Source organism: Typha latifolia, chromosome 6 (assembly GCF_019914945.1).
Source record: "Typha latifolia isolate L0001 chromosome 6, TyphaL0001v2, whole genome shotgun sequence".
Lineage (NCBI taxonomy): Eukaryota > Viridiplantae > Streptophyta > Magnoliopsida > Poales > Typhaceae > Typha > Typha latifolia.
The window spans coordinates 11211046-11223954 of NC_133091.1; the positions used below are offsets into that span (position 1 = coordinate 11211046).

Sequence of the window (12909 nt, forward strand, 5' to 3'; positions counted from 1 at the left end):
TAACTAAGCTTTTCTAGCTTTAGCTGGGAAAATTTAGCAATCGAGCCCAGCTGTGTTGGGCTAGGCCGATAGTTCAATGTGATTTGAGTATTATCTTAGTTAAATCTTGTACGCCTTTTGGGCTTAATGTTTATTATTTTAGTTAATGCTTAACGTTTGGGCTTTTACTTGTAACAATCCACCATATTTCCAACACCTTGTCCTCAAGGTGACTAGTCACTCATGCCTTTGTACTCATATAATTTATCGTGCCAATCAGTGGATTCAGGTTCGTATTCTTCGAGTCCGCCTAGGAACATGACGTGGGCTGGCTGGCACTTGCATTTATGATCGGGGGTAAATCGGTCATCATAGTAAAAACACAAGCCTTTTCTTCGGCGATCTTCTAAGTCGTTGGGTACAAAATGATGCATGATTATCTGTCGGTTAGGCTAAGCCGTTGGTGCAGGCTAAGTCGGGGCAGATGTCGTCTCTAGTGGGCCGTGGGCTTGGGCCGCTTCTCTCCTCCTTGCGAATCTGGTTTAGTTGATCCAACTTGGACTCCATCAGAACAGCTAAGAAGAAGGCCTCGTCAGAAGTAGTGGGCCTCAAAGCCTTCACCTCAACTTGAATGTCAGGCCTATGCCCACTAATAAAGATACTCTTAAGGGCCGAGTCAGACCAGTTAGTGACTCGGTTGCATATCCACCCGAACTCCTCCCGGTAAGCTCGAACTGTTGTTGACTGAGTCAGCTTAGTCAACATGGCCTGAACGTCCTCGTACTGGGTCGGATTGAATCGAGCATAAATCGCATCCGCAAAGTCCTACCAAGACTCAAATGGTCGAGTCCGCTCAACCGACTAGTACCACCTAATCGCCATGCCCTCCAAGTGAAATGAGGCTGGTTGGACCTTCTGGTGGTCGGGCATGCCATGGTACGTGAAAAATTACTCCACTAGATAGGTCGAATCTAGCATGTCTCCTCTAGAAAATTTTGGAAAATCAAGCTTGACGATCCGAGCTTGGATCCCAAAATGTGGCCGGTCATCACAGGAAAAGTGACCTCGGGGTCGAGGCTGGTCTCGTGGGTCATAGGCCTACAAGTTTGGCTCATGTCGCCCGCCCCTAGGCTACACGCGGGTTCGGCTCAGTCTGACGATGCGAGCCCACCGGTTCATTCCACCATTCATCCTCGGGCTTGTACTCGTGCTCGGGGTCTTGTTCATGGGTTCCAAACTGGTTCGCAGGAGGTGGTCGAACCAGTTTGCAAAAATTTGGCCTACCTCGAGAATCATGCACTTTATCTCCTTTATTCCAATAACCTAAGGGCGCTGCCACAGGGTGCATGGGGGGCTGCTCCAGCATCGATGCGGTGCGGGTTCGACCTGCAGGGATGGAAGGCGTTCCTCCACGACCAAAGGAAGGGTTCTCATCGGCGGTTGAGTCTCCTCTCCGCCTTCTTCACGATTTGAAGTTTGTGGCCGTGGTTGGGCTATTTCTGCCGTGGCCGGCGACGCTAGCAGCACAGGTCGATGGAGGGTGGCTAGTAAGACCTTTATCAAGGCCTGGATCGAGTCATTGAGGGCGGTTTGGATCTCCTTCGCGTTCTCCTTCGACTCGAGCGAAAATGCTTTAAAAAAAGCTTTTGCCCATGCTTGTGGCTCATCGTCGACAATTGTTGGGATTGGAGGGGGTGCTAGATCAACTCCCATAGGAACAGAGATGAGATTGTGGTCCTCCATGGTCGATCCCTCCTCATTGGCCTTGGAACGTGGGTTAACCATCTTCCAAGGAACATTGACTTTGATACCAATATTACGAAGCATATTTGGAACGATCCGTCTATAGGATGATTATGAAAATTTAGGTGGAGATAGTCTCATGAGTTAGGGTTCTAATAGTCTGGTTTCACCTAAATCGGAGGTCAGAATGAAAATATAAAAATAAAATAGTGGAGATATGTCAGAGAGGACAGAACGATAATTTTTGACATTGTGGCGGTTATCGGAGGGTGGTGGACGGCCAATGGTGGTGGCGAACAGCCGTGCAGTAGGGTGGCTGCTGGAGGTAGGAGGTGGCTAGGGTTTGGATGAATGTAAGGGATCTATAATTATGATCTACTTCTATGAAGATAAAGACAATCTAACGGCTAATATAAAAAGATAATGATGAATATAATAACTGGTTAAACTCATATTTCTCTCAATGATAGCTCATGTCCACCTATATTTATAGGAGTAAAATCTCTAGCGGATCGGATCCACATGCGGATTATTTGATTTATTTAAAATTCAAAATAGAAAGATAAAGCTAAGTAACTAATTTGACTCGACTCGACTTAACCATGTGGTCGAATCGTAACAGTTAGTAGTGGGGCTTTTCAAAATATCTCCCTTATGTATATGCATCAAGCTTGTAACATCTTAGAGTTAATGAAATTATCCGCCTACAAGTTTTTCATTTATTAAGAAAAACATTGAACAATATCTAAGATAGAACTCCTAGTTTAAACCCGAACCTTCCTGGACTAAAAGGACCGAGATCCAACATTGGGCCAATTTTCAATTTGAAAAATCCGTTAGCTATAGAGTTTAAGGACAGCCTTAAACATATTCCAATTAATATTGATTTTAAATTTCTCCCTAAGTCCACTTAATCAAGAAAATAGAAAAAAAATTGAGAAAAAAAAAATCAGTGTTATCTATAAGCTTTAGATTTTAAAGTAGATTGTGAGTTTATGAACAGGTCATTGTTTACAGTTGCTCTGGCGCAGAGCAGCTCTCAAAACATCGCCAGTTTTGGTGGAATATTTTCATGAAAGCAAAGTTTGTCTAGAGACATTTATTCTCCATTTTAATGGGCCTGAACACAGATTGTCATTATCATTGATTAATCAAATGGGTCATTATTCGATCGAAAAAGGATGTTAAGCTCCTTGAAATAATTTGTTGACCAGATTATTAATGAGAGAAGTGGCAAACTTGGATGTTCCAATCACCTGGAAACTAGTAGAAAAGTAATGGAGAAGAATCCATTAGTTGTCAATTTCACTCTCTCCTATTAGAGTATAAGAGGACACCTTTACCTCAGCTTTCTTTACTCAATCAATTTCTTATAACTTAAAAACTGAAAATGGCATCACTCAGCTTCTTAAAAGATAAAAGGAAACAAAACAAAATAGATACAGAAAATGAACACTTACTATGTTAATTTTTTTTTACACGTAACAGCATTCATGTATATCTAGACTACCTCTAGTAGAATTTTGATTGTTCTAAATAAACACTTGCTGTAGGGTGACAAAATAGGAAACACTTTCTTCTTGTATCAGGATGCTAGTTTTGCTACTTAATGCAAAAGTCTATGCCAAGATCTAACAATTCCTGGATGGGGTAAGACATCATTAACTAGAAAAAGAGGCGCGCCTCGCCTCTCCTAAGACAAATCCGTGCAACAGTTTGCTGGAAGATCAGACAGGTTAAATATGATGAACATGTATTGAATTAAGCATCCCTTACGATCTCGGAACAAGTACACAATGTTACAAGATAACAAGTACACCATGAAAATATGAACTAACATACATAAAGAGATTAGCTAAACAAGGAACAGTAATTCCCTCCAGTTGCAGAATTTTGCCCTTCTCACCATGTTTATGGTTGATGCTGTTCTTGCTGCTCACCTTGCCAAGCCCAAACAATGTCCTTAAGCGCTGGTCTTATGTCTTGTTTCCACAACTTCTGATATTCAATTGTATCCCCGTTGGTCTTTTTCATCTCCACCAAATGGAATGTAGGAGTTACCTCAAAAATCTCGGCATCCATAGCCAAAACCCCCTTTCTTCCTTCTCTTGAACCTTCAATTTTCAATACTCCTCCATCCTTCTTCTTCACTTTTAGCCTCAAACGCTTTGCAATATCCTCCAGCTTTGAGATAATTGTAGAGGCCGGCTTGCTTGATGTAAATCTTGCTTCTTGTTTGTGGTCGTTCTCCTCAAACAAGCCTGAAAGATCAAATCCTACTGAAAGGGAGATGATATCAAAAGCATTCAAGTTAGCAAGTTTCCCGGCCTCCTGCTTCACATCAAGTGTGCTACTATCGGTGGAGCTAATTACTGTACTAACATCAACAGGAACAATTTCTTTGGTTTCCATATTACGCCGGATTAACTTGCTATCAAGTCCTTTTCTGAACCAAGGATTTTCCATGATTTTTGCAATTGAGATCCTAGTAGTAGGGTTAGGATCAAGAATTCTAATTAGAAGTCTTCGGACATCTGCGGAAAACCAATGGGGACATCTGAATTCTGCTTTTCCAATCTTTCTGTACATCTCCATCAGATTTGAGTCATGGAAAGGGAGATAACCAGCCATAAGAACAAACAGGATCACCCCGCAAGACCAAATATCAGCTTTGACACCATCATATCCTTTCCTATTGATCACCTCAGGTGCAACATATGCAGGAGTACCACAAGTAGTGTGGAGCAAGCCATCTAGCCTCTTGGACTCAGCAAGAGCACTCAGACCAAAATCAGAAATCTTCAAATTTCCATTTTCATCAAGGAGAAGGTTCTCCGGTTTTAGATCACGGTGATAAACCCCTCTACTGTGGCAGAAATCAACAGCACTAATCAGTTGTTGGAAATACTTGCGCGCGATATCTTCCTTGAGCTTGCCTCTGGAAATCTTGTTAAATAATTCTCCACCCCTAACGTACTCGAGGACAAAGTATATCTTAGATTTGGTAGCCATCACCTCATAAAGCTGCACAATATTAGGGTGCCTCACCAATTTCATCACCGAGATCTCTCTTTTGATCTGATCAATGAGCCCAACCTTCAAGACCTTCTCTTTGTCAATCACCTTTATAGCAACACTCTGAGAGGTTATAAGATTCCTACCATGGTAAACCTTCGCAAAGGTTCCTTGTCCCAACAATCTCCCTATCTCATACCTTTGCATCAAAATACTTCCTTTATTTTCTGTTCCCATTTTTATGGTATCTCTAGCACAGCACTAAATCCTACTAGCTCCCGCTGAGATCTTTGCACAAGCGGGATTATCAGAAGAGAAGATTTCAACCGTCTTCACAGAGGTGGTCGTGATTTAACACAACCGTGTTTGTAAAATTACGAGCTCCATCGTGCGTTTGCACACGGAGCGAAGGCTGGCCATGTATTTGTGCTCCAATCTCATCAAGAATTAGCCAAGTCAAGCCAATTGGGGCTACACTATCATTTACATCAAAAGGGACTTTCCTCGCGTTTAAGCACATCTTTCAGCATTCCCTAATGTTTGTCTTCCAATTTCTAGCCCACTACTGCCAATAAAAGGAACAATTATATATCATATCTACGGATGGTAGACAAAAGATTTCAAACCAAGCAACAGTTAAATCTGAAAAGCTTAAAGATTTTTTTTTTTCAAGTTTAAAGCAAACTTTCCAAGCTTACATCCTTAAATTTTCACCGAATTAGCTCCAGATTTTAAACATAGAAGACATTTGTCTTGTGTTAATAGATTTCCACACTCAAATATGATCCAGAATCTAAATAAGAAACAACCCCTCAAGCTTCCAAAAATACATCAATATATTCAAAGATGAGTCGTTTCTTGACAGAAAAAAAAAAAAAATGGGGCTCATTTTCTTTTTCGACCCAATACGAAGGAATAAAAATGGCGACAACTACAAGAATAAGAGTACCTATTCCCGGATACAGCCGCTTATGAGGAATAACTCCTTCGTTGGCGAGGCGATGCGATAGGATGCGATCCGAGATGGAGGATTCTTGAATGCTAAAAAGGAGGAAGCGAAGTTGGAATACCCTTCGGAAAATTAAACGCTTTGCATCCCTTCTTATTCGCCTTCGGAATAGCATCAAACTATTCCCCCCCCCCCCGGCTTATTCCAATTTGGAAGCATCCTACCTCTCCGCCAGTCCTCGCAAACTACCAAACTACCCCTAGCTTCCTCCAACGGTCCTTGGTGGGACCCCTGACAATAATTGTACTGCTACCAATCCAGGACTTGGTAAACTTTAAATCAAACCTAGAAAAGAAGGAAATAAAATTTATTTCAGATAGGTATTTTTCATATATAATTACTTATAACATCTATTGTTCACATCGGGCCACCCGTTTCAATAACATATCTCAGTTTTGCTTAATATTAAAATTATCGTTTTCTAACAACTTAAGCTTAAAAAGATAAGATTTGTTTCTTTTATGAGCGACGTGAAGGCAATTTTTTTATTAAAATTATTAAATTTAATTACTTTGTTTTTAATTAGTCATTGTAAAATAAAAAGGAACATTTTAATTGCTTTCAAATTAAAATTAATGTACGCCTGCGATGTATTTATATATAGATTAGAACCAAGGATTCACAATTTATATTGTTGTTTTAAATTTCAATGCACATTATTGGGGGCACCAACCCCATATTCATATCCCCTAGGAAGCTGCTTCAATGGCTTAAGGGTATTTTCTTCCTATAAAATAAAAAGGAAAATTCATTAATTAAGGGTATTTTTTGTTAGCAAGGGAATCTGAACTTATAATAGTCACACATTGTATACTCATGTTGTCACAAAATTTATATAATATATATATATATATATATATATATATATATATATATATATTATGGGGTTTGTTTTATAGCTGAGCTAGTTAATAGTTATCGGCGCGTGGTACCATCAACCAACCATGTCCTAGCACCTAAACCAGTAACATCCTCACACGTGTCCAAGTCCGACCTCCCTTACGTTGCACCACAAGCACAAGTAATCCGTGACGGCAGGACACTGCACCCCCCCTTCCTTCCTTCCATGTAAATTTTCAAATAGCACCCTATATATTAATATATTTAATTAGCATCCTTTCTTTAAGTTATTTATAATTTCTCTACCCATTCATCTCCAAGATTAAGTTCTAAAATACGTAAAAGAATACCTTTGTATGATTTCTCCAAAAACTTCTTCCCAAAGCTAAATTTGTCTCAAGGTATTTAGATAAAATTATTTCACGTCGATTATATTAGAAATTTTTCTCATAGTTATTAATTTAGTAATCCATTCACGTGCATTTATTTTTTCTTCTTCCGTCCTTCTCTACCCCCGGAAGTCATCTCATGTAGGTTGTTTGTGGTATGAGCTTTAAGGATAGTCTCGATCTATTGGAATCGTGATGGAAGCATAGAAAACCTTAGTATCGTGGTGTTTTTATGTCCTGCTTTATTTGTGTTTTGTACTATATGCTAACCGGCCAAATTATGGGATTATATTATTTAAAATATTTTATGTGGATGAAATTAATAAAATCTCACCTAAGAGTGATTTCTTAAATAAAAATTTAAAATTCTTTTTTACAAATCACCCTCTATATTTTATCTATTTTGTAATAATTCATACCCCGTTTTTGAGGATATTATAACTCGACTCCTCCTTTTTTTTTCTATAATTCTCGTTTAACATCTTAATATTATTTTAGCTAACTAATATTAATTAAATTACTAAAATATTCTCGCCATTTTCTCTCATTCTTTACATCTTTCCACCATCTTCCTCAATACCTCCTCCACCATCCATTGTCGTCGTCGCCACCGTCACCACATTTCCTAGTCTTCTCCCCCTCCTCCTCCTCTCTCTCCTCCTCTTCTTTTTCTTTTCTTTTTCTTTTTGGGAAGAGAAAAAGAGGATGAAGAAAATAGAGGTAATATAAGCATTTGAAAAATAATAACATATATTAGAATAGAATATTCTTTTTCTAGTACCGTCTAAATTAAACCGGGGCATTAAATGAGAATTATAATAAAAAATGAGGGGTCTGGTTATAAAATCATCAAAGACAGAGTGTAAATAATAAAATAGATAAAATATAAGATGCGATTCATAAAAATCTAAAAAATACAATTCTACCGAGGAGGAGTTACTGTTGGAGAACACAGACAGACACCATGAGCTCCAAAATCTCTCAAAATTCTTGTCCCCTTTGTTGGATTCCTTTGTTCTAATGCGACTTAGACATCGGATCAAAGTGATATCCTAATTGTGGATGGCTGGAATTCCATGTCATCACTCCAAGGGCCCCACTTGGACAAGCTTGTATCCATTATTGTACTTATCAAAACTAATTGAGGTTGGGATGTCTCGAATTAAGTGGATCTCAAGGATTTTCCTGGAGCTTTCACCTTAAGATGTTGGACACGTCAAAGATGGTAGTTTGGTCCAGGAGTTGGGTGACAAATGTCTTGTTTGGAGTGGTTGGTGTTTCCACGTCAACGTCGTTATTTAGTCACCACATGTCGCACATCGGGAGTGTTTGTGGCTTCCACGTGTCGTGAATCCGGAAGATATCATTACTATTGGATGATAGTGATTAAGGAAACCTTATGAAGACTTGCAACCAACCCTTGTCCTTCCTAATTCACTTTTATCTTGTCTATTATGTAGTGGGTTATTACTAGTAATTTCAAAATTAATACTAGTCTAAGCTAGACCCATTTAAGACGTTAACTTTTGGGGAATGATATCCTATCTTTCGCATTTTATTATCATCCATATATTTTATTTTTATTGCTACAATTTATCCCTCTTTAAAATGTATATAAAAAAAATCCCTCTTCTTGTTAACCTAAGATCATCTTACTATTACAATTTAATCTTTCTCACCCTTTTGAGTGTTTATACGTCTGTTCTAAGGTCTCGTCCTTCGTTCATTTTTAGAATATTTTTTTTTCTTATTGTGAAATATAACTTCGTATTCTAAAATAACAGTTAAACATTATAAGAATCATACGCTAGAATACGCATACTATTCATCAAAATTACATTTTATCTCACACACCTATTGATTTATGCTTGTTATTTTTATCTCATCAATCTACTTAATATTAATCAAAGACCTCATTTTGAAAATAACAAGTAGAAATAAATTTTCTAGAATTGCTCTTAATTCTAGCCTCGTTCACACAGGGAATAGAGCTGAAATGAGAATAGCAATTTCTATTTGTTATTACCAAAATGAGAGATTTATTCTACGAATAACTATTTATATGTTTATTTGTATTCTAGAATAAAAGTATAATAATTTTATTTGATGTGATATAAAATGAAGAAACAAATAAAAAAAATATTTTATTTTTTATGAAATTATGATAAATACTATTTGATTTGATATAAAATAAATTGATGGGATAGATATCAAATTAAAGATAAATTCCTAATTGGATTAGCGTGTGGTATAGTATATAATGAATGAATAGTATTTGTATTCTAGAATATAACTATTATGATTTTTAACTATTATTCTGAAATAGGAGTTTGTATTCTAAAATAAGGAAAAAACTATTCCTCAAATAAACAATAGTTAAAAAGACTAATGGTAAGATATTTTTGAGACAATAAAATAGAAAACATAATAATCGAATACTAAACACTCATATTGTATGGTGCTAATGATACATAATAAGAGCAAAATGTAAACATAAATTACAAAACTCCTTAAAGTAAATCGATGGGATAAATATCAAAGGTAAATTTCTAATTTGACTAGTGTGTGGTATAGTATGTGATGAGTAGTATTTATATTCTAGAATATGATTATTATAATTGTTAACTATTATTCTAAAATAAGAGGTTTTATTCTAGAATAAGAAAAAAATTATTTCTCAAATTATCAGGAGTTAAACAACTAATGGTAAGATATTTTTATGACAATAAAATAAAATAAAACATAAGAATCGAATACTAAACACTTATATTGTATGGTGCTAATGATACATAATAAGAGCAAAATGTAAACATAAATTACAAACCTCTTAAAGTAAATCAATGGGATATATATCAAAGCAAAACTTCTAATTGAACTAGTGTGCGGTATAGTATGTAATGAGTAGTATTTGTATTCTAGAATATGATTATTATACTTTTTAACTATTATTCTAAAATGAGAGATTTTATTCAAGAATAAGGAAAAAGCTATTCCTCAAGTGAATAGGAGTTAAAAGACTAATTGTAAAGATATTTTCAAGACAATAAAATAAAAATATAAGAATCGAATACTAAATACTCATATTGTATGGTGCTAATGATACATAATAAGAGCAAAATGTAAACATAAATTGCAAAACTTCTTAAAATAAAGGTTCTAAGTATTGTTTTTGGCATCAGAAAAAACGATACGTGTCGATTATACCAGCTAACCTTTTTGGACGTTTTAAATCGGGGGATCGGCTGATATGCTTAAAATTTAAACCACCTATCATACGATATTAACTTCAACAAGGACAGGCACATCTCCATGCCATTGTTGGACAATTGTGCTGATAGAATATCACATGGGACCTGACCAAGTTTTAAACGAAAGGGACCTAAAACAACCACCCAAGTGGCTCATGTGTGCTTGCTGCTAAATTCCTGCTACAAGTTCAGATCTCAAAGAAGGTGAGGTACACATCGAAACAAAGACAATGTGAGGCAAGGACTCAATAATTCTCTTCTTGGTGTAATTGCTTTTACCTGTCACAAGTCACCACTAGCTAGTTTTGGTTCATTGTTTGTATTTTCTGGACCAGTGGTCCCTAAAAAAAAAAGAAAACTTTTGGTGCTAATTGATTCAATATTTTGGAGTAACATACATTAGTCTTTTGCGTCATTGGAAAAATGTAAGACGTTGTACATAGAAGCATTTACTTTGTTCAAGCCGACAACGGTATTCAAGTGGTTAAGTTCTTCTATATATGCATAATTAGCTTACAGACTCATAACTTATAATCAAAGAAAGTTACTTTGTTCTGGAAGACTAAAAGTTCACGAATAATGCACTAGTTTTAGGGTTTTGATGCATGCTTCTTGTATTACTAGTGATGGCAATTAATGATGCTCTACTACTGCATGTGGTTGTTGGTGGATCCAAGAATGTAAGATAAAGTTCTATTTTTCACGTTTAATCTGGCTGTTTTGTCGTACAATCAAATTTCATAAGCTGAGATCTATTAATGCGTGAGATAATTAAAATAGTACATTATGTACTTCTACCACTACCAGTAACTTGGAGATTAGACCATGTACTGAGAATAAATACAAAGCCAGACATGATCCAGAATTTTAGGAGTAATTTTATTTTATTAAGATTTGTTACATGTATTAGATGTTATTGATAATTATAATCAATAGTCTTAACATTATTTCATCTATCAAGGCAGATGCATGCACCTCCTGACTCAAATTAGACTGATCTATCTAGATTAGATCGAATGTAACTGTTACTTTGTAATGAGGTATGGATATTTTCTCATGCAACATTAGATAAATACGTAGAAGATGACTGATGAGGTCTTATAGTATATGTGACACACACTAATAACAAATAGTATGATCTACAAATATTTGGAAGTCATATTTGACTTGACTACAGATGTTTATAAATAAGAATTATAGCATTTTTTGATGCATGAGTAGCCGCCCATGTTGAACAATAAGAATTGCAATATATCATGGGATACCACATGCAAGTTTGAATACTATTATAAATTATTGTTCCTCTTTGTTAGTTTGCATGTATACATCTGTGAATGTGTTCTTTAAAATACTGCGATATAATTGTACAATATTCTAGATATTATTTCCATGTGATATTTATCAGCACGCATTTTTATTAGATATCATGCTTTCATAATGTTCTCTGTTGGTGAATTTCATATACCAAAGAACTGGTTGAAGCATCCGAGAAAAAAAAATTAAAATATCTACATATTATTCATTTCAAACAAAATTTAAAAAGATGGCATTAATTTTTGTATCCAAGTTCAGTTGATTTTAGTTACTTTCTGGTGGCTTCATCTGAAAGAAGTGAACATGGTGGTGTAAACTCTCCAAACTGAACAATAATAGAGTAGTTGAAATAATTAACTGAATTAAGAACATGAAAGTGTTTGAAGATATTCTAGCTACAAAACCACATCCTCGTCTTATTCCCATGCAAATAAAGAATGTAATTATGATCAAGCTGCACAATTGATCTTTTTTAATACTTCTCTTGCATGTCTGACACCAGCTTTTGTGCTCAGCTGCTAACTGGAGTAGGCCTCTACTGTTGTGTATTTAATGCATTAATCAGAACTTTTGGCTGCATCATAGATTTGTTTGGTTGTTCATTCTTTTCGTACTTTTTTTTCTTTTTTTTTTTCAAATTCCCAATTAATTCTCTCATCTGGTTTAATAATAAAAGTGGCACAATCAATGGAGAAGTTAAAGCCTTTACAACATCACAACTACTTAGTTTCGATTTGCAAGATAACTCCAAGATTTTACGGGCGTATCTTAAAATGCTTAGGTTGGAGAAAATCCCTCCATGATTTCTTCTTACTTTAGGCATTACTTTATGTTCAAATAGTCTTCATTGTAATTAGATCATGGCAGTACTTTTCAGTAGCCCTGGATCTAGCACTTTAGGACAGTATATGCCAATTCATAAAAGATCAGCAACTGAACACAATAACAGCAGCAAGATATGGCCTTCTCCATCTTGTGCATCTTCTCTTCTACTTGTTTTCCATAACTTGGTTAAGCTTACTGAAGTAGGAGCATGCAAATGGGAGTTCATGATTGATAAGGAAACCACAGGAATCAAAGAATACTGCTAATAAATAGACAATGTTCAGTAAGACTACTCATTGAATCAAGCTTATCCTCACTATTCTTGATGAACTACATGTAAAATGTTAAAGAAAGGAAATGGAGGAACAAAACAAGGTTCGATGATAAGCTACAGTATGATCCTTCTTCCAAAACACACTTGATGTGTTTCCACTGTCACATCGCATCTTTGTAGATGAACCTAATGAAAAGTGTGACACTAGGAATTGAGATCATAAAATTTTAATAGTAAAACAAAGATACCGCTAAAGCATGTAATTAACTCTGG

General features: G+C 36.0%; 1 protein-coding gene across 2 annotated transcripts; it reads right to left on the minus strand.

The window, feature by feature from the left end:
- Positions 1-3465: 3465 nt before the first annotated feature.
- On the minus strand, positions 3466-5907 carry LOC140790938 (CBL-interacting protein kinase 18-like). Of its 2 annotated transcripts, none has more exons than XM_073141257.1 (2): positions 5687-5907; positions 3466-5302 (listed from the first exon to the last, which is right to left on the minus strand). In XM_073141257.1, exon 2 carries the CDS (start codon positions 4972-4974, stop codon positions 3634-3636), a length of 1341 nt encoding a protein of 446 aa, XP_072997358.1. In that variant the 5' UTR covers positions 4975-5302; positions 5687-5907; the 3' UTR covers positions 3466-3633. The 2 variants fall into 2 exon arrangements, with proteins under 2 accessions (XP_072997358.1, XP_072997359.1); XM_073141258.1 differs by having other exon boundaries at positions 3466-5299; positions 5687-5877.
- Positions 5908-12909: the final 7002 nt, after the last annotated feature.

What these genes read in the sequence shown, in the direction of transcription:
- LOC140790938 (XM_073141257.1), bottom strand. Translation starts at nt 4,974, where the DNA reads ATGGGAACAGAAAATAAAGGAAGTATTTTGATGCAAAGGTATGAGATA.